Source organism: Phascolarctos cinereus, unplaced genomic scaffold, assembly GCF_003287225.1.
Source record: "Phascolarctos cinereus isolate Bilbo 61053 unplaced genomic scaffold, phaCin_HiC Scaffold_4;HRSCAF=312, whole genome shotgun sequence".
Lineage (NCBI taxonomy): Eukaryota > Metazoa > Chordata > Mammalia > Diprotodontia > Phascolarctidae > Phascolarctos > Phascolarctos cinereus.
The window spans coordinates 573,469,643-573,492,486 of record NW_027555847.1 but is presented as its reverse complement, the minus strand read 5'-3'; the positions used below and the strand labels follow the sequence as shown (position 1 = coordinate 573,492,486).

The 22,844-nt window shown below is 40.1% G+C and overlaps 1 protein-coding gene across 5 annotated transcripts in view; it reads right to left on the bottom strand.

The window, feature by feature from the left end:
• Positions 1 to 22,844, bottom strand: part of DUSP22 (dual specificity phosphatase 22) — a 79,077-nt gene that overhangs the window by 5,576 nt on the left and 50,657 nt on the right. For 4 of the 5 annotated variants that reach the window (XM_020976666.2, XM_020976665.2, XM_020976669.2 and 1 more), the window contains 2 exons: positions 16,878 to 16,927; positions 4,191 to 4,265 (listed from right to left, as the gene is read on the bottom strand). In XM_020976666.2, coding sequence (XP_020832325.1) covers positions 4,191 to 4,265; positions 16,878 to 16,927 — 125 coding nt within the window. The remainder of the gene's footprint in view (positions 1 to 4,190; positions 4,266 to 16,877; positions 16,928 to 22,844) is intronic. The other variant, XM_020976668.2, reaches the window with a different exon arrangement.

Here is a 22,844-nt window from a genome sequence, read left to right as displayed (position 1 = left end):
GTGATTTGAAGCATTTTTTCATATAATTATTGATAGCTTAGACTTCCCTTGAAATTTGGCAGTAATCTTTGACCCCAACTGCAATTTAATACCAACAATCCAGTAACACAACAAATCAAAGGGGAGGGAGCAACAGGAGTCCTGCTCTCTAAGATTTACAAGTAAGCTTTATTTTGCCCCACAAATACATTACCGAAATGATATAGGCACAGAATTCTATTTTTCAAAGGATCTGAATTAGAATCAGAGAAGCTTCTTCTCCATTTCTTATTGATATTTAATAAGCAACATTTTAGCTTAATTTGTTCAATCTCTTCTGTTTCCTTGGCCTCTGTTATTAAGCAGTTCATGAACCATAAAGCATTTAAATGCGTGAGGAAAGTATGAAATGTAAAGTAATGCAGAAGTGAATTTGCCAATTGAAGAATTTTTGATGCCCATACCAACATCCTTGATCACTTCTGATAATGTTCCTTTTATTTCTATGTATCTGGTTTCTGAAGGCATTTCTTGATAGAGCTACTGTTTGTTACAAATTAAATGTAGCCAGCTTAGTCTATAAAAACGCTTTCAAGAACCAGTGTTTTCACTAGTATGGGTTATTCCCTTCACTGCCAGAAACGGAAGCCCTTCCATGCCTGGCATTTCATTCTGGCCTTTTTTTTTTTTAATTTTCCCAAATATTCTTCACAGAGGATTTACTCAAGACGGACCTCCCAAGCTGGCCGTTTTGTTTTCTCTCCTTCTTACTCTGGACAGCTGACCTGCCTGCTGCTCTTGCACAAATCACTGATGTCCACAAACATGTGGTAGCTCACACACACCATGTGGTTCTTTGGTTTTCTTTTGATTTATACATCATTTTAATTCCAGGATACTCACCTCTATGGTATCACTAGAAGAACAGAGGTACAAATGACAGTCTTTTGGGACAGGAAGTAGTTTGGCATCATACAAAGATCTACACCATTTCTAAAATGCAATACAACTCGCTCTCTTGTAATGTGACTCCAAATCCAATTAATTATCCATCTCCAATACTTATTTAATAGTAAACATTGACAGATTCATTCAATAAAATACCCATCTAGTTTTATAATATGGGCAAAATGTATCTTTCAGTGTGGATGGTTAAACTGATACATATTACTATTTCACTAAGTATGCTTTGAAGCATTCTAGTACTTGATTATTAATCATAATTATACTAATTATGCCATTAATGTCATCTATAATGAGGAACACTTAGAGAACTTCATCATCCATAAAGAATCCTTCTTTTTCTTGGCCAATCCTTCTTATGCCAGGACATGTTCCATGATGCTGGCAAACATCTTTGGTGAATCTGCCCTGCCTTGCTTTAACACTTCATTTGCTGTCTATACTCAGATAAAACCACCTCTGCCTTTGCCTCCACTGGGTAACTCTGCTTTAATAGTGCTTTATCAGTAGACATCTTTGCAGGGTGGGATTTTGCTCAATGGATCCAAATACTTTTATGTTGTCAATAAACAGGCAGGAGCCTATAGCTTCCACACCTCCTAACTGAGAGGCTTTTAAAAACCAAACATTTAATTACCTCCTCCTACCAGCAGGGCAGTTTAAAACACAGATAAGGCAAAAAGGGGCAGCTCAGTTTAGGCTTAGCACCAGGAGATAATGTTATCTCAAGTACAAAGTAGGATTGTGAGGGTGTAAGATTGGGAAACTGGACTAAATTCTAAATCCCAAGACTCAGAGGGCATTCTGCCTACAGTATTATGAATGCCCATGCCAACAGGTGTAATCATATTCAAATACAGGTAAAAACATAATCTAAAAGGCAAGAGTATACAACTTTCTGATTACCTGCCATTTTTCAGTAATTCTATCGAAATTTCCATCTGCCCACGTAATCAAAAGGCAGCTGAAGTCTGATTTTTAAATTAAATATTAAGTCACATCATATTAAATATTTTCTAAAAACTAATAAATATGTCTTCCCAGAACCTATTACGAAGCAACAAAGCTTTCTGGCTTCCTGCCTTAATCATTCTTCTTCTGGCAGGGTGGAGCTACAATCACCACCCTCTGCCAAGAGGGAACTGTTTACATTTATAAAGAGCTGTTCATTCATTAATAAATACCATTTTACTCTTAAATAGAAACTTCATTCCAGACATCTCAAAAGCAGGTGGAGCTCCTACCTCATGGGAGTTAAGAAGTGTCAAATATTTTCTCTACTTTCAACAGACAGAAAGGCTCTGTTGAGAAAAAGTCACTGAACTGACAAATGAAGTCAGTAATGGTATTAGGTATGGTCATGGGAAACAGCAAGGGCAGCCAGGTAGTACAATGGATAGAGCACTGGGTTTGGAATTAGGAAGACTCCTCTTCATGAGTTCAAATCCAACCTCAGACACTCCCTAGCTGTGCTTAACTCTATTTGTCTCAGTTTCTTCATCTGTAAAATGAGCTGGAGAAGGAATGGCAAACCAGTACAGTATCTTTGCCAAGGAAACCCCAAATGGGGTCATGAAGTCAGATACAACTGAAAACAACAATAATGGGAAATAGCACTATAGTTCAAGTTAAACAACTTCAACAAAATGGGTCTGACACTTATTATTTTTGTAACTCTAACTAGTTATATGACTGTGGGCAAGTCACTTAGCCTTTCCAGGTCTCAGTTTCCTGATCTGCAAAAAGATATATAATACCTAGAGCACTGTTTACAAAGCTCTTAGCAATCAGTAAATCACTATAAAAATGTTGAGCCATTACTGCTATGATTTTGTACATGTAGGAGGTAAAGGGTCAAGAGTTATGATGAAATTTCTTTTTTTCCAGGTATTGTTGTTCAGTCACATCTGACTCTTCAGTCTGACCCCACTTTGGGGGTTTTCCTGGCAAGGATACTGGCGTGGTCTGCCATTTCCTTCTCCAGCTCATTTTACAGATGAGGAAACTGAGGCAGACAGGGTGTTAAGGATTTGTCCAGGGTCACACAGTTAGTGTTGGAGGCCAGATTTGAACTTAGGTCTTCGTGACTCCAGGCCAAGCTCACCTTGCGACCTAGCTGCCCCTATTATTTACCTATAAAGTACACAATAGTACTCAATCTCATTACTGTGTCTGAATATGTAGTATATAGTATCTGCAATATAAAGCTGAGAATGTTCTTTCACGTTTCCAAGTTAAAGTATTTTGAAAATATGGTTAAATCCACCTTAGTTTACTGACACCTTTTATATAATTGCTCTCCCCCCCCTTTCATATATATAGACACACACACACACACACACACATACACACACACACACACACACACGTGTGTGCATGTAGCTACCAGTAAAATGAATCAAATTTTGCAAATACCCAAAGCAATGCAATTAATCATCAAAAACAAATAAACAAAACAGTTCATAATTAGAGAATGTACAGAAAATAACCCAGTGGTATCTTAGTAACACAATGCTAAATAAAACGAAACACCTACATATAGGACAAAAATTCCCCAGCAGAGAGAAGGAATAGCATTCAAGTTTTAGGGCAGAAACTCACTATCCATAGGTACCTGTAAGTATTCTATTGGAATGCTAAGGGGAAGCTTAGAAAGAGCATTTTCTTTTGTCATGAAACCTCAAGGGTCAAAACAATCCCTAACAACAGCTCAGAAAGAAAAACAATTGGGATCCTGGGTGCAGTCTTCTGTGAATGAAAACATCAATTAAGATAAATGTATAAAATGGCAGGGGGTGGGAAGGAGGGAACAGAGAAGGGCAGCAGAATATTTAATTCCACAAGAATTTGTTAAGTGCGTACTATGTACCAAGCACCCTGACAGGTACTGGGGAGGAGATAATAGCAAAAATGAAAACAGCTGATTACTTGGGTTTGAAGGAATGCTGGAGATCATTTAATCCAATTTAATAATTTTCAAAAGGATGAAACTGAGGCTTACAATCATTTAAATGATTTTGCCCAGAGTCACAGATATTAAATAGGCAAAGCAGGAACTAGAATACAGTTTTTCTGACCCCCAGGTCCACGGCTTTTTCTACTCTCCCAATATTCAGGATTCATGCACAGGTAGAAACTCTGACTAAGGAACCAATCTAATAATTATATGGAAAAAACAGGTGGCCAGAAAACTGGCAAAAGTGACAAGCTTGTTAACAAGAATATTCTTAGGTAGTAGATATACGTACCAGTGTACAAGACAGCCCTCACCTCTAAGCCGGCATTCATGAATGAACCTGATACTCTCTTTAAAATGTCTTGTCCTGGGCAGGGGAGAAAAAAACAAGACAGGGAAGAAGTAAATCTCAATGTTTAATTAAGCAGCCTCGGAGTGAAAGAAATATCTAATTGAAGCTTCTTGTAAAACCTCAAATTCTCAAAAATGTGAACCAAGCTGCCCAGGTCTGTGGAACTCACAAGAGTGCCAGGGATTTTAGAAGCCCCTAAATGCTATTTTCCTGTTTTCCACTGAACAACGTATCCATTGTCCTTCTGGTCCACCCCAGAATCCCAAGCCAGAATCTATGACAAAGAACCCCGTGGATGAGCTCACCACACCCTCACTGCCAAGCCTAAGGTGACAAATATGATAACCCAGACTAAGCACGGCCATTCCTCTGTGCTGCTACGATTACCTCTCTGGGAAGAGGCATAGGGCTTAGCTCCCCAATCCGTAAGAATCAGTTTGTTGAGAGCAAGGTGTAACAGAAAAAGTATGAGACCTGAGGGCACCAGCCCTGGAGTCAGGACGACCTGAGTTCAAATCTGAGTTTCAGACACATAACACTCACTAGATGTATGACTGGGTAAGTCATTTAACCCTAACTGCCTTACAAAAAAAAAAAGAAAGAAAAAAAAGAAAAAAGAAAACAAAAAGAAAAAAAGAAAAGAGAGCATGAGACCTGGAGTCAAAGGTGATTGTTGTTCAGTCCTTAGTTGTTTTTCAGTTGTGTTTGACTCTTTGTGATTGGATTTTCTTGGCAGAGATACTGGAGTGGTTTGCCATTTCCTTCTCCAGCTCATTTCACAGATGAGAAAACTGAGGCAAGGTGAAATGATTTGCCCAGGGTCACACAGCTAGTAGAAGTCTGAGGCTGGATGTTCCAGTGTTAATCCACAGGCACTTACTGAGCACCTACTATGTGCCAGGCATTGAGCTGGGGAACAAGCCCTAGGGAAATAAACGATACCTGCCCTCAAAGAGTTTACGTTCTAATGAGGGAGATAACAGGCAAATAACTACTTATAGAAGAGATCTAAGTAATCTCAGAGGGAAGAAGTTAACAGCTGGGCCATCAGGAAAGATCTCCTGCTTAAGATGGGTGGAGTCTCAGAGGAAGCTAAGGGGCGGAGGGGAGGAGGAAGCACTGTCCAGGTAGGGACCAGCCAATGAAAAGGCAGGGAGACCAGACACTGGAATGCTGCAGAGCTAAGAATAAGTAGAACTAGAAAAACCAACCTCTGCCTCCTACTCAAATTCTCTCATTAACAGAGGCCTGGAAAATGATGCTTAGCTCTCTGCAAAGTTATAAGCATTAATCAGGAGTACAGGAAAATGGCTGAACCTCTCTCCCTCTCAGTGTGAACCACTACTTTAAAAGACAGAGTTCTCTCAGAAAGGAAAGAGGAATGCCTGCCTCCCTGTACCCTAGCTCCAGAATGAGCTAGAAAACATGGAAGGAATCCAGAGCTGAGAAGTTCACCCCACCCCGGGCACCTCCCCTGTACTCTGGGGCAGTACAGTAGTTACTGGGGAGGAACAGTGGAATTGGCATAAAGGGGCATGGGTTCAAATTTAATTTACTTCTTGGGGGAAGTCATTTTTCCTCGGTTTTCTCATCTGTAGCATTCAAGAGATTGGACCAGATGCTCTTTAAGGCTCCTGTTCAGAAAAGCCCTTACCATTCACCCTGTCCACCTCATATCATCTCCCTCCAGCCCCCCACCCCCAAACCTCCAGGTCTGAGTGTCTTTCCCCTTCTTTGTGGTATACTTTTCTAGTAGAGGGGAGATCTGGGTCAATGATAAGGGGTATGTAAGAACACACCAAAAAAAAAATCAACAAATGACAATCACCTAAAGCAGAAATAAAAGGGCCTAAGGACGCACAGATGCCAAGGCCACGTTTAAAATTATGCAGTCATCTCAAACACAGCCACTACCACGTTCCTAGACCAGGCCTTACAAAATCTCAGTGAGCGCCGTCAAACTCTAAGGCAGGGAGCAAGCATCTAAGTACAAAGATGACGATGGCCTAATCCTTTTACTGAAACCTTAGACTGGGGACAATTTCTTACATCTGGTTCTTACACCTGCACTTCCCAACCACCCACACTATGAAACCCAGCTTCTAGCAGCTTATTTTTGGGTACTGTGTGTATTAAAGTCAAGGCCTCTTTCATATGTTGTGACCCGGGGGGGGGGGAATGTCACAATCAACACAGCAACATCTCCCTGAGTTAGTAACAAACTAAACTTGGCCAAGGCCAGAAATGAGAAGGCTTTTAGAAAGACAAATCATCAGATCCCAGGCACATTAAAACTGGAAGGTTCTTGAGGAATCATCTTGCCAACCTCTTTGCCTTACAGATGAGGAAAACTGAGGCCCAGAAAGGCAAAGTGATTTACCCAAAGTACTATCAGTCAGCCCTCAGACTCAGACCCAAACCTTATGCTCATTCTACTATCTCACTTAAGCCTACAAGTGGGTCTACCATGATGGATGAGAAAGTATCGTGACCAAGGCTACATGGTGGAGCTCTGAATCTTTTCCACTGCTTGGCTGCCATATAAGGCAGCATTTGGGACCCCACAGTCAGGACCCTTTGCCAAGACTACTTGCTATATGGTTTCTCCAGACCTACTAAACAGGCAACAAACAGAAAATGTTAGGGAGGGAAATGTTCAACAAGTTCCTATGACTCACAAGGCATCAGACTATTTTAGCCTAACCAGGCACTACATTCCTAGAAATGCCTTTTCCAAGAAAATCAGGAGATGGGAAATCACGTTATGATTTTGGTGCAGACTTCTGTTGTTCGTGTGTCTCAGAGCAGGGTATTTCCAGGGAAGACTGTGACATAAGACCAAGCTATGGTCATTAAACCCCCCCTCTTCTCCACCCTGGGAAAAACCCCAGACCTCAAATCATTATTATTACTGAATTCAAATTTGGAGCAGAAGCACAGACTGCCAGCACAATGCCTAAATGCAAGGTTCCCCTTTTCATGGCTCACTTCACTGGCAGCCCACTTCTAGGGCAAAGAGAAGTTGAGCGTGAAAGAGGATACCAGGTCCACTAGAGGGAAACACCTCCTTCAGGCTCTACAGTGGCCATCCATACGAGTCCCACAGAGGAAAGAACGGAAACAATTAGCTAGATAAATCTGGGTAAAACACATAAACCTTCTGCCACCTAAATCTTTTTTTTTTAAATTTTGTTTTTATTTTTTAAGATTATTTTCTGGTAAGATCAAAACTGGACTTGATAAAGACAATTTACGAGAGAGCTGACAAATCTGGCTCGAGAATAATTTTCAACATTTTTTGGTCTATTAAAATCTTAAACTTTGGAATAAATTTGTCAAAAGTGTCCTCACTCTTCATTCTCTCTTCTGTCTTGATATACATATACACATATAAATACATAATGTGTGCACACACACACACATCCCTAGTCTCTTTCCTGAAGTCCAGTTCTACATCACTAACTGCGTAGTCACCATTTCCAACAAGATGTCCCCACACGCATCTCAAGCTCATCACATCCCAAACTGGACTCACCCATACCTACACCCCACACCTTCCCCTCTTCTGAACTTCCTTATTTCTGCCCAGGAGAACACTACTGTCTTTTCAGTCACCCAGATTCACAATTTCCGAGTCAACCCCGGCTCTTTGCTCTCCCTCACTGTATGCATCCAATCAGGGGCTAAGTCTGGGATACTTCTAGCCCCACAATATCTTTCCCATCAATCACTTTTTTTTTACTGGTGCCATTTTGGCCCTTATTACCTCTCAATCAGATTACTAAAATAGCATCCTGTCTGGTCTCCCTGATTCAAGTTTCTCCCCCCTCCAACCCATTTTTTTTTATAGCTACTTAAGGAATCTTCCAAAACTAGGGTATGACTGTGCAAATTAAACTTCAGTAGCTCTCTATTACATCTACAACCAAATAGGAAGTCCTTTGCAACTTGGCTTCAACATACCTTCCCAGCATTCTAGACCACTTTGCTTTGTATACTCTCTGGTCCAGTCAAAGTGGTTTTCTTGCTGTTCCTATGAGTTAGCCAACAAGCATTTATTAAGCACTTACTGTGTACCAAGCACCATGCTAAGCACTGAGAACACAAATACAAGCAGAACGAAAGACAGTACCTACCCTCGAGGAGCTTACACTCTAATGAGGGAAGACAATACAAAAAAGGAAGCTGAAGTGGGGTAGGGGTAGAGGGTGAGCCACAATAAATCCAGAGTGTGGTCTTGAGAGGAATGAGATATGGCTAGTCTGGCTGCCCTCCTTAAATGAAGGCTCTAGAAGAAGTCATTCAATCAGAGGTAGAGGCCCAAGGGGATGAAGGGCTTCCATTGTGCCCTTCATTCTCCCAGAGGACCAGTGACAACAGGAGGGTGATGTCTTGACTCCCAAGTGAGTTGGATTTAAGTGAGGCAGGGCTGTGCAAAGTCATCAGCCACACTCTCTCCCCCAGGGTCCAGTGGCAACACTTTGGTCAAGATGATGGGCAATGAGACCTTTCCTGATTCCCCTCCCCTCCCCCAGCAGCTACTGTTTACCAAATTACCCTGAACTTATTTTCAATACATTTATGTATATATATAAGTTGTATACAATGTCTCTCCCTATAGAATATAATTTCCTTGAGGGTAAGGGCTGGTTCATTCTTTGTATTTGCATCCCTAGCACACAATAAATATTGATGTCTACTGATTCCTCTCTCACCAAAACATTACCAAGTCTTTTCCCTGCCTAGCCATCTTCTGCTGCAGCTTGCTCTCCCTATCTTTAGACTAAGAGAATGCAAGCATTTTTTTTTTGGAGGGGGGGAGGGCGGCAGCAGGGCAATCGGGGTTAAATGACTTGCCCAGAGTCACACAGCTAGTAAGTGTCAAGTGTCTGGTGTGAGACCAGATTTGAACTCAGGTCCTCCTGACTCCAGGGCTGGTGTTCTATCTACTGCACCACCTAGCTGCCCAGAGAATGCAAGCATTTCTTTCTATAATGAGCACATTTTTATAGAAGTTCAATATCAAGGTGCACAGACTAGCAAAATCTATGACGATCCTGCCACCTTTAGGCTCTGCTTCATTTAGACAGGTCTGTTTTCCCAAATCACACAATAAGCTGTATTCCTGGCCCCTCTCTTTTCTGGTTCACTAGCACAGAGGTTCACAGAACTGGGGATAGTCCCTAAATGGCTTGGCCAAGCTTTGTGAGGGGCACTGAGGCTAAGACTAGAAACACACAGGGTCAATAGCTGAAAGGGCCCTTCGAGGGTATTCAGTCTAATGCTCTCCTTCCACACATGCAAAAGGCACAAGGAGGCCGCCCATTGACCAGCATGGGGCCATGCAACTCAAGAGTCCTTTAAACTCGGTCCAATTTGAAAGGAGAAGTGTGAAAGGATTTTAACATTTCATTGTGTGACTGAAGAGATCGATAGTTTGACCATTCTCTTGAAGGTTAGCAGTTGTTCAGACTGCCTTTTTTTTTTTAAATCATGGTCATTCCCTTTCTTACCTTAGTTTTTTTTTCCATTATGTACTTGACAATAATCAACAAACATGAACAGAAAAGGGAATTGCATAGGAAAATGTGTGTACATCTGTTACTTATGGTTTGATTTTTAAAACATCTATTTAACTTAACATGATAATAACAAAACCACCCTGTTTTTGTCTGTCTCTTTCTGAGCTTCCTTCTGCACTTTTCTCCGTATTTTTAAAAATGTTTCATTTTCTTTCTTTTCTTCTTGTTTTGTGGCATTACTATCACTACCCACCAACTCTCCCTCCCCAAAACAGGAGCTCCCTCCCTCCCTCCTACCACTTCTACTTCCCAATGACTCTCTCTACCCCTTACCAGCCAATAGAAACCTCCCTTATAACAAACATGAACAGGTAAACAAAATAAGTCGACCCTTGGGAACACAGAGGATAGACTGCTGGGCCAGAAGTCAGGAAGACTCATCTTCCTAAATTCAAATCTTGCCTCAGACACTTACTAGCTGTGTGACCCTGGGCAAGTCACTTTAACCTTGTCTGCCTCCGTTTCCTCATCTGTAAAATGAGCTGGAAAAGGAAATGGCAGTATCTTTGCCAAGAAAACCTCAAATGGGGTCAGGAAGAGTTGGACAGGACTGAAACAACTGAACAACAACAAAATCCACAGTTCTTTCCCAACGGACAGGAGAGGCATACTTTACCACCAGTCCTCTGAAGTCACAATTTAACTTGCATTCACCAGAATTCCAAAGTCTTTCCATGTTGTTTAGTCATTGTGTAACTACCTCTCCTTATTCTGCTTATTTGCTTGATAGCAGTTACATTAAGTCTTCACAGGCACCTCTACACTCTTCATTATTCACAATTAAGGCACCTTCATTTGCCACTACTGGTTTGACCATTCCCCAGTCAAAGGGCATTCGCTTCCCTTCCAGTTCTATTCTACAAACAATTCTGCTTAAAAATACAGTGTGTATATTCAACATAGGGACTTTTCCCTTTACTGCTGATCACTGTGGGGTACATTCATTTTAACATTTTCATTAACTTAGACAGATGGCATGCTCATCACATCTGCAAATGATACACAGCAGAACACTTCACTGGGCACTGTTTGTCCCTCGGTTTCAGAAGAGGACTGATGACATCACAATGTGATGTCTTGACTCGTGCGTGAATTCGATTAAGTGAGGCAGAGTCGCACAAAGTCGTTAGCCTTACTCTCTCTTCTAGAGTCGTCCAAATCCAGTGGGGCAAGACAAAAGTCAGGATGCAATGGCCCAGGAAGCGGTGGAGACCTTGGCATCTTGGATGTCTGACCAAGCTCTAAACGTTCCACAGAACCTGCTAAAGGTGCCTTCATGGCTGCTGGAACAAATTGTTCTCATCCGCCCATTCCCCTGGGGAGGCCTTCACATGCATGGGGTAGATGCCCCTCTAACTCAATGACAGCTTTGAGGCTGGTCAGTTACCCTCTCCCTGGCTTAGCCTGTTTGAGGAGATGGTTGTACCAAGGTCTGGCCACAGTGCATACGAAGCCTTCTTGGAGCCACAGCTAAGAGTTGGGTAAAGGTGGACATCAAAGGAGAGTGAGGAGCCCTGAAAAGGTCTCTGCAAGCCCTAGTCCTCCTTGAACATGCCACATACCCCATACAAAGGGTACTATGCATTGAAGTGGAAGGCACAAAGATAAATAAGACACAGTCTCTACCCTCATGGATTTCATAATCTAATCTTGTAGATAATAAATTAAATTCATCAGATATGGAAGAAATATGCTGCCTTAGCAACCACTGTGAAATAATATTTTAAATATAATCTTTCTGTACTATTAGAACCTAAACCAATGGTGGGAAAAAAAAATAAACAAAACCCTGAAAAACTTAAGAGACTTACTGAAGCTTGGTGATAAATGTTATAAGTACACTAAGGCTACAAACTTCATATTTTGAATTGAATCAAATTTCCTTAGGGGGCATGGGGGGGGGGAAATTCCCTTTCTAATATTTAAATATAAATCATTATGCAGCATGCATTTATGACATACTGGAGATATTCTGACATACATTTATGTAACTAATTAAATCTAATACTTGTGGCATAATAATAATGATGACAGTACTTACATATCACCCACTATGTGTCAGGCACTGTGTTAAGTGCTTTACAAATATTATCTCATTTGATCCTCACAACAACCATGGAAAGTAGGTGCTATTGCCATCCCTGTTTTACAATTTAGGAAACTGAGGGAAACAGAGGTTAAATGACTTGCCCAAGGTCATACAGCTTGTAAGTGTCTGAGGCTGAATTTGAACTCAGGTCTTCCTAACTCCAGGCATAGTGTTCTATCCACTGCACCACCTGGCTGCATCTGAAGCAAGCAAAAAAGATCTGAGTTCAAATCCTGTCTCACATGCTTAATAGCTATGTGGCCTTATGAAAAAACCGCCTAATATTTTTGTCTCTTTCAGCTTTCTAATCTGTAAAATGGGGATAATAAAAACATCTACCTTGTAGGGATGGCGTGAGGATCAAATGAAAATATACATACACACACCCACACATACATATAACATGTTATATATAGCATGTTTTATAACAAGTTTTTATATACACGTGTATATATGTGTCACACATACACACACACAAACACTTTATAAACCTTAAAGCATTACTTGTTAATGTTAACAATTGTTATTACATAAATAAAACCTTTTCTTGTGTTGGAAAAAGCAAATATTTCTAAAACCTTAAAGTCTCACCCCCTCCACCCTAACCTTTACTACATCACGCAATAAATAATACATCCAATCACTCATACAACTGGCTAGTTGGAAGACGTAGCCTGTGAATCAGCCATCAATTCATTCTTTCCTTCCTCTCCTTAGCTATGAGGTGTTCCTGTAACATTCTTCCTGCCTTGTCCTCCCCCCTACCCCCGACTTGGGTTTATGAGGTTATTTAACTCTGAGAACTTGAACTTTCACATTTCCTGATTCTGAAGAACAAAATATTGGCAGAACTGAGGTAAAACCCTGAAGTCTTAATGTTATGTCATCAGGGGTTTCTGCATTTTAAGTTGCTGGAAAGACTTGGGGAAATGATTGGGGACTAAGGCAAAGACACAGACTTAAACGACCTTTAGATAATTAATCACCCTCCCCTGGCAGTAAATAACAGCTGAAGAACCAAGAAAAAGCAGCTAAAATACAACATTAAACAAATATTCAAAGGTCAAATTATGTTGCACCCAGTCTAATAACAATCTCCTTTGGCCTAAGGTTTGCTGGAATTCTGGGAGATGAAAAAGAGTTCAGGACAAAAGAAACAAGGGGACTATCAGATGACATTCAAAGCTGAAAATCCTTACTTCTTCATCTCATTCCAATTTGAAAGCAGAAAGAGTAAGAGCCTTTGACATTTCATTTGAGATTGGGATTGAAGAGACTGATAATGTGACAATGATGAAGAAAAATGAAGTCAGACCAAGGAATAGATGTCAACATGTCTATTGCATTTCTAATCATTAGAAAGGTTATGCTGCTTCTTTGTCAAACACTTATGTGAAAGTTATTTATCGGCTTTTATAAATATGCCTTTAATGTGTTTGTCATTATATGTACTGCCAATGTTGTCTGGATTATGCTAGTAATTACCAAGTGAACCAACGTATTCATTCCATAGATTCAGAGTCAACTGAGGACTACTGATCCATTATCAGCAGCTACCTGGTACAATGGATAGAGTGATGGACTTGAGATTCAGAAAGACCTAACTTCAAATCCTGACTAGATCTGGGAAAGTCACATAACCTCTCAGCCTCAGTTTCCTACTCTGTAAAATAGGAATGATAATAATAGTGCCTGCCTCATAGGGTTGTCATGAGAATCAAACGAGACTACAGTTGTAAAGTGCTCTCCAAATCTTAAAATATGATATAATGCCAGTTGTGATTAGCATTAGCATTATTAACTGAAAACATATAGATAGGTGTTATCCAATTGTTTCTGACTCTTTGTGACCTCATTTGGGATTTTCTTGGCAAAGATGCTGGAGTGCTTTGCCATTTCCTTCTCCAGCTCATTTTACAGATGAGGAAACAGGGGTTAAACGACTTTGCCTAGGGTCACAAAGCTAGTAAATATGCGAGGCAGAATTTTTTTTTAAAAAAATATACGATAAAATTTAATTTTCAAATGTAAACAACATTCTTAGCTCATGGGCCCTACAATGACAGGCAGGCCACATCTGGCCTACAGGCCGTAGTTGCTAACCCCTGACATAGACTATGAGAGTAAACACTTCCATAGGGTATTAAAAAAAATTCAGTGTATTTCATAAGCTATGTATTAACACTACCAGGCACATATATAGCAAAATAACAATAATAACAATGATAAACTGAATTAAACTGGACTACAGCAATGTAAATGAAAAGATCAGCAAAAGGAAAGGTGATCACCTGAAAAAATGAAAACAAACCAAAAAAATTGTCTCAGGCAGCAGATAATGAAACACAGCACCCCCACCACACACACACAGCCGAGGATGACTGGGACAGAATGTATACAATCAGAAGTGGTCATTCTATTGGATGTTTTGCTTCATTGTTTTTCTTTGCCACAAGGGAAGAATCAAAGGGGAGTTGGTCGGGGTGAAAGGCTGATGTCAAAAACAAAAACCTTCAATAAAATATGTTTTTTGTTTTCTTTTTTTGGTTTTGGTGAGGCAACTGGGGTTAAGTGGCTTGCCCACGGTCACACAGCTACTGAGTATTATGTGTCTGAGGCCACATTTGAACTCAGGTCCTCCTCACTCCAGGGCTGGTGCTCTATCCACTGCGCCACCTCAAGAAAACGTTTTAAAATGATTTCAATAACCTCTCTATAACAAGAAGAATGGAAATAGTGATAGAATGGTTGTCTTGTGCATTAAAGGCTACAGTGTGCGTGATTTCAATCTGATTACTAACGGCTTAAAAAATTCAAATTTTAACTAAGTGTCTTTTAATTTAACAAATGCATAATATGAAAAAACTACCTTTTCTCCATTAGCTAAATTATGTTCTTTCCTTCCTCCCCAACCGAAACAGAAGACTATCTGTTTACACAAGATTTCAAAGGAAAACAGTAAATCTTTTTGGTTGTACCAATCAGCTGTTGAGTTGTTCTCTGTGCACATGCTTCCTCCACATAAACCCTACCCCCATCAGTGCTGCTATAAAACACACCATCTACTACAACTTGAAACCCTAATGTGAACTCTCACCCATCCACCATGGTGGAATTACGCAGGAAGGCAGGCAATCAGATACAGCGTGACCCGTTTAGATCACTGGTGAGTGGGTGATGTATGGACAGGAAAGGACTCACACCCAATAAAAGAACCATATAGGATTATCAGGCTTTGCATGTGCTTATGTTTCAGGAACATGATTTGACAAATAGTGCATCTGAACCCATGTAATAACAAACCAAATTCACACACTGGCCTTATGTGTTCATCGTCACTGAATGAATTGTCTCATATAAGTGAACTCTCCTAATGGCTAACACGGGCCCCCTCCTTCAAGGCTTGAAATTTTTTTTTAACCATTTTTGATCAAAATCTTTCTACAATGTATCACACACTCTTCTGCCTTATCATAACGTTCTGAACAGAACTTTACCTTTTTCTGCTGACACAGATGCATCATGATGAGTGCCAAATTGCCAAGATGTGAGATAGTAATGCCCTTAGTAGTTCCTGAGATGGCTGCCTGACCTTCTAAGGTTCAGGCCACTTTACAGATGGGGATTCTGCCAAAGATTGCACAATGAAAATCAGAGAAATAGATTTAGGTTCATGAGCATGGTAGAATCTCTTGAGATTAGAGAAATACTAGCTGGCTAAAAATAGCCACCAAAAACATCAGCCAGAACACTGCTATGATCTTCAGAGAAACCCAGAGCTCTACTTCCTTCCGTACACAGCATGCCCTTTCAACCACTTCTGTTTCTCAGCACAGCTAGTTACCAGGGAAGTTCTGAAAACCTGCCTCTCTTTCTTCCTTCTAAATCCAGGGCTTATGTGCATTGGGGATTATTACTCTTGATCAATGATTGGACTCTTCCCCCATGGCAGATGGTAGATAATGGGCCATCCTTCCTACCAAGAGTCAGTTAGGGGTGAAAATGAGCTGACGGGTCAAATTCTCCTACTTTCTCCTAACCTACCCATGCCTCCTCTCTGCCTACAATGCAATCCTAGTCACTTTTCTCTTAAAAAAAAAAGGGCACGCGCACGTGCGTGTGGGTGTGGGTGTGGGTGCGTGCGCGTATGTGTGTATTGATAGAACAGTATAGCCTAGTGAATAGAGGGCTGGCCTTGGCTAGGAACCATCCCAGCTATGTGACCCTGGGTAAGTCACTTACCTTTCTCAATGCTCTAGGCAATCTCTAAGACTAAAGAGAAGGTAATTGCTTGCACTGGTAAAGTTTCTTCATCCAGGAGATCCCTACAACCATCTTAGGTCTGATCCCTATCTCTATATATGTACATGTGTGTAGTGTACATACACACACACACACACACACACACACACACACACACACACACACACACACACACACACACACACTATGGCCAGCTTGGAGAGTCCATAAACTATTGTCCAATCTGTGGCCTCTCTATCCCAAAAGTTTCACTGAAAGAGTGAAATCAAAGTTGACTGACATGGAAGTATTTGATAATCTTCAGCAACCATTTGTATCTACAGTGAAACATAGAAACTAGAATATTAAAATTTGTATAACTGCTGTTGATACTATTAATATTTTAGATTCACATAATGATAATGATAACAACAGCAACAACAATAACCAACATTTATACAGCGCTTCATTTACAGATGAGGAAACTGAGGCAAAGAGAAGTTAAGTGACTTGCCCAGGGTCATACAGCTACTAAGTACCTGAGGCTGGATTTGAATTCAGGTCTTCTTGACTCCACTGGTGATGCTTTATCCACCTGCAACCTAAGAGTTTATCTGAATAATCTCTAAGATCCCCTTTGGCTTTACTAACCTGTAATTGCTTTGCAGTTATTTATTTAGTTTTTAATATCACAAAGTAGCAAGAAAAACTTACAAGTTCTGAGAGGGCGAATCAGCAGCAGGAATACACAGGTACTTAAGTCCCTGTAGAATAAAACACAATATTGTTACCCCGACTGTAAAACACACAGACACACAGACACAGACACACACACACACAATTTAAAGGAACCATTTACTCAGGTCAAATAAAAAAAAACAAACAGAAAAGAAGAAGTTTTTCATGAGCATTTTGTTGCCAAGAAACAAACCAAATTAGTACTTTTATTCATATTCCTGGTTATTTTCCATGACTATAAAAACAAATGCTCCTACGCCATCATGTAAACATTCAAAATGTTTTTTGTTGTTTTTTTGTTCTTTTCTTTTTTGCCAAATCCACACTCTGCACCAAAAAGCAAAATGCTGAGTGGTTTCCAATTAGGTTATCTAAGCCCTAGGTGCCACTTTGCATTGTGTCCATCCCATTTAGGATGCAAAATTACCAAAGAAAGGAAATGATTAGCAAAAAGCTTTGAGCCTTAAACTAAAGGGCTGTTGCTATGTTATACTGCTCTTTGCTAATGAGCATCACTTTTAACTGCTTCTACAATCAAAACTGCTTTTGCTTAATTTGTTAGCTTTTAAATATTTAGTTTTGCTTTTGGTACCAAATCAGTGATTCATTTAGAACTGTGCATTCTGAGGAAAAAGCCCCTTTGCTATTCCTGCTTCACTGTGATGCCCCTTTGAAGCCACACTGCACATCTCTGAGGGGAAGCAGGGACTACCCTGCTTCCTTCAGTGAGGTTTAAAGGAGTTCCTAAAATGAGTTCTGAACATGCAAAATAATACCTGAGTTGTCAAAGCCTCAGCTCCTATGGCTGTGCTCAGAAGACAGGACTTTTGGAAAAGTTGGCAAAGAGCCTTTAAAACCCTCAAAAGAAAAAACTACGCTGACTGATCCCTCAGACAGAACCGTGAGGCCTCCCACATTGTAACTTTTATGTTCTGTATTGTCTACAATCAAGAAGTGGAAAAAGTTATCATCATGAAGTTACTGAGATAACTCTGTGTGAATAAAGAAAATACAAATGAGGCCCAATGGTTCATGCCGTGGCCATGCTAACAGGTCTGGGAATGATTCCTGTCTCAGGAGAAAGAGGATGCTGTACTCTAAAGTCCTATGCCTCAAACATACAATGTTGAAAACCAGACATTCCAACAAGAAAGAGGCCAGTCCCCCATCCTTAGCATCAGGGAAGTCCAATCACTGCCTCATACAATGCCATTTCTCCGCGATATTTAATTAGCTTTTGAGGCACACGCCAGCACCAACTCACCCGTAAATCCTCAGGCCAGGGGCGGAGAACCTGTGGCCTCTAGGTCACATGTGGCCCTCTAGGTCCTCAAGTGGGGCAGGTTCTCCACACCTGCCTGATGGGACACTGTCCCATTAGGAATTCTGTGACACATTTTCCCCAGAGTATTCCTTCCAATCTGCTTCTCCCCAATTTTGAGAAATAAAGAAAAAATGTTCTCCCTGCACTTTCATCCTTCCTCATAGAGTATTTCTGGCTTTACAACAGCAAACAGCAGCCAGCAGAGGCTTCCTGGGGGGGGGGGGCGGTATGACATTTAGTTTCATAGGAAATGTGTGTCTGAAATTCCAATGTACCTCCAACCCTACAATGTGATAGTAGGACAGTGAACTAGCAGCCTCATTCTCCCAGACTCAAAATACTAAAGCCACAAACCTGAAACTTGAAAGGAAAGGAAATCTTGAATGAAAACTTTACCTTTTAAACATTTGTTTTCTCTCTCCCGTCTTCTCTCTTAGAAACATGCAGGCATACAGACAATGATACCTTCCCCTGGTTTTCACGAGAATGCCTCAATTAAAGGTATCTTGCTATAACTTGAATGGCAGGGTAACAGGAATAATCTAATTAAAAATACTTTATGCTTCAGTTTCTGCATTTGATTTAAACTTTCTGAGGAAAAAGGGGAAAGTTAATCAAGCAACTATAGAATGTCTTCTTGGCCAAAGACCTAACTCCCTGGATAGATGATACAACTCATTTTTACTGGAAAAAACTAGCCGAGTTACCAAGGTGGACAGAATTTGGAATCATTCTATTGGGGGTAACAATAGTAATAACTATTAGTCATAATGTAGTATTTTACTTTTCACCATTTCTATGAGGTAGGTAGTATATTATTACTCCATTATTATCTCCACTTCTCCATATGAAATACTATACACAACACTTAGGACTGCTAAAAATTAAGGTTGAAAAAACTCCCCTGTCCCCTGCTCCCCAGGACCTCTGGAGAAGTCCAGTTTACTCAGCTCATTTGTACCAAATGGACTACCTCCACAAGAAGCTGAGAAGGCTGTTATTACCTGTCACAAGAATCTGGCTATGAAGCCTGAAGATGTCTAATAAATAATATCTGGATAATTGTAACTGTACCCCTTCCCTGAATCCTGATAAAATCTAAAATTTGCCTTAATTTGGAGAGAAGAAGAGAAGAGGGAAAAGTTGAGGAGGAAAGGGACAGCTCAAAGAATCCTACTTAGGAACATTCATTGTGAAACATCGCAGTGAAGTGACAAGAATATGTAAGGAGGTTGGTTTCCTTTAGGTACTTTCAGTAGGAAAGAGGGTTGGGGTGGGGGAGAAAAAGACATCTGCATTGACAGCACCTGCCATACAAGAGGAATGTCTTATACTTGTTCAAGGTTTTTTTTTCTGTTTGCAAAGACTTTCTCAAAAATTATTTTATTTGCTCCTCATCACTCCTCTGAGATGGACAGGCCAGGTATTCTGATGCCCATTTTATGGCTGCGTAAATGAGAGTTTGAAGAGGGTAAGCCTGAAGTCACATAGCTAATAATCAACAACGCATTTATTAAGCACCTAGGTGTTGTGGACATAAATTTTTACAAATCAACTACTCTCAACAAGTTTCTATTCTATAGTAAGCAGCCTAGCTGGAACAAGAACCCCACACATTCTGAGTCTTCTTTCAATGCTTTCTGCCTTAAGGCAGGGAATACCGGGGTATCCATGTTTAATCACAACTGAATAGCCAAGATCAGGCTAGTAATAGGTGCTATCACACACCCCTCCACCTACAACTTTATGATATTTCAAGTGGTAATCTTGGGGAAGGTGGAATGTTGGAGTTTGAACCTATACCCTCTGTCAAAATGGAAGAGCCAGAATTCACCCAGTATCAGGCAAAGAATAGATATTCTGAGTAATATGCTCAGGGGACCCCGTCTTTCCTGTGCACAAATAGGACACATATAAGCGGCGCCCGTGGGAGGATTCACATAGGTACAAAACATAAATGAGAAGGGAGTCAAAACTACCTACATTTGAGTCACTGCTTATGGCCTAAGAATGCCCATTGAGCCCAGCTTAGTCATTAAATCAGAGCCTCCCAAAGTCAACCCCTTCAAGACTCCAGACTATACCAGCCCTGGTGTTACCGGGCAGGCGGAACAGTGGGGGAAGAGAAAGTCTACATTAGGGGCAGCTAGGCGGTGTGGTGGTTAGATCACCAGCCCTGGATTCAGGAGGACCTGAGTTCAAATCCGGCCTCAGACACATAACACTTATTAGCTGTGTGACCCTGGGCAAGTCACTTAACCCCACTGCCTAGACAAAAAAAAAAAAGAAAAACAAAGTCTACATTAGTTACTCATTTCTGAAATTTAGGACCCAGCAGTTAATGGCTAATTCAGAAAGGACAAACATAGAATACAGTAAAGATTCAGTTAATCTTGGTATGAGGGAAAGGAAAAAGAGAGACTGACTTCTGAATTTTTTTTTATATTAATAAGAATTTAGATTAGATTTTTCATTTACTAAGCCTGCTGAAGGCCAATATTTTTAATGCTGGACATCCAGTGCCTGCAATTCATACCCATCTAGAATCAAATCTGGCCAATTTATGAGCTGAATGTTAACACCTAAAAATCAGAAATTTTAAAATTATTATAAATTCTAGTATAATCCAAAAATTTCATAATCACCAAAAATTGAGAACTTTTTATACTTTAAAAATCCTTTGTGTATTAGCTTTCTGTTCAGTACACAGTGTTGATGTTTATTACTTCACATGATTTCAATCTGTTTTTTCCTTTTTTTTTTTTTAAAAGAGGATGGACATTTTTATTCTTTATTTTTCAGTTCCAAATTCTCTCTCTCTCTCTGACTCCCCATCCTTTACTCACTGAAAAGCAAAAAAAAAAAAACCCAAAAAAACATTACAAATATGTATGGGCAGCACAACAAATTTCCACATTAGCCATATACACACATATACACATATGACTCACAATCTCCAGAAAAGGCCCCCCCAAAAAAAGACCAAAAATGTACTTCAGTCTACCCTACGAGTCCCATCAGTTCTCTATATGGAGGCTGATAGCATGTTTTATCATAAATCACTTGGAATTGTGATAGATCAATGTGCTGATCAATGCTACTAAAGGTCTTTCAAAGCTGATTATCTTTACAATATTGCTGTTGCTGTATATAATGTTCTCTTGGTTCTGCTCACTTCACTTTGCATCAGTTCATATAAGTCATCCCAGATTTCTTCTGATGCCATCCTCTTCATCATTTCTTGCAGCACAGTAGCTCTCATCTTCCATCATATTCATATACCATAACTTTTGCAGCCATTCCCCAAGTGAGGGGCTTCCTCCCAGTTTCCAATTCTTTGCCCTTATAAAGACAGCTGCTATAAATATCTTTGTAAATATGGGTACTTTTCCTCTTTCTTTGATCTCTTTGAGGTATAGATCTAGCAGTATTACTGGATCAAAGGGTATCCACAACTTAATTAATAGCTTTTAGGGCATCATTCCAAATTGCTTTCCAGAATGGTTAGAGTGTTCACAGTTTCAACAAAAGTATATTAGTGTGCCTGTTTTCCCATATCTCTTCCCGCATTTATCATCTTCACCAATCTGAGAGACATGAGGCGGTCCCTCAGAAATATCAATCAATTAATTCACTTTCACATGATTTCTAATACCAGCACACTGATATTTCTTCCACGAAACAAAATGAATGAGGAAGAAGAAACGAGGCACTGGGAAATGTAAGTTATGTAAAAATAAAATATATCAATAAAGTTTTATTTTAAAAGAAACTAAAAGAAGCCCTTGAGTAAAATGAAAATACATTACCTGCCCTAATCTGTTTCTCAATGTTCTTGGCTTGGATATTAAGGTTGATTCCAGATTTTCCATGTTTATTCAACCACAGACAAATAGGAAAGGAACTATGCTGTCCTTACGATGACATACAAATAAAACATTACAGATACTTCCTTTCTTTCAACAGACAGGACCAGAAATAGTTCTAACTTGCTATCTTGAGATTGGAGGGTAACTGATGCAGAGGACTTTACTATATGAAATACTGGGAGTAGGGAATGGAAATGAGAATGAGGTACAAAAGAGTCTATCCTTAGGTGCTCATAATCTACCTGGGGAGTGTCCATGTGATACCCAAGGAACAACACAAAAGAATCCATCTCCAATAATGCTCATCAAGAAATAATGGGACCCAGAACAGAGGGGTAATGAATTACTATGTCATATCAGTCATGCTTTCTGGAGCAGGTCAGCTCTGAGTCAGGTTTGGAAGGTAGCAACAGACATATATTAACAGAGAAAACAGTGGAAAGTGAATTACAGAAGGGCCTTCTCGAAATGTTATTAAAGTAATTTGTAAGTCAATATTTTCAAAATTTCTAATTTTTTCAGTTTTCTGTTTCAACAAACACAGTAACCACCAAAACTTAAGGTTTTTTTCTTTTCTCTGCCCCTGAAACTAAGAGCTACAGTTAAAACCATACAGTGAGAGCCTGAAAAAGCAGGGCAAGTATCCTGATTTCAAGGCACTCAAGAAATGTAACTCTCGCTTGTTTCAAGTACAATTTCTGAAATTTACTGTCCTCAACTCTCTGTGATATCACTGCTAGTTAGGGAGCT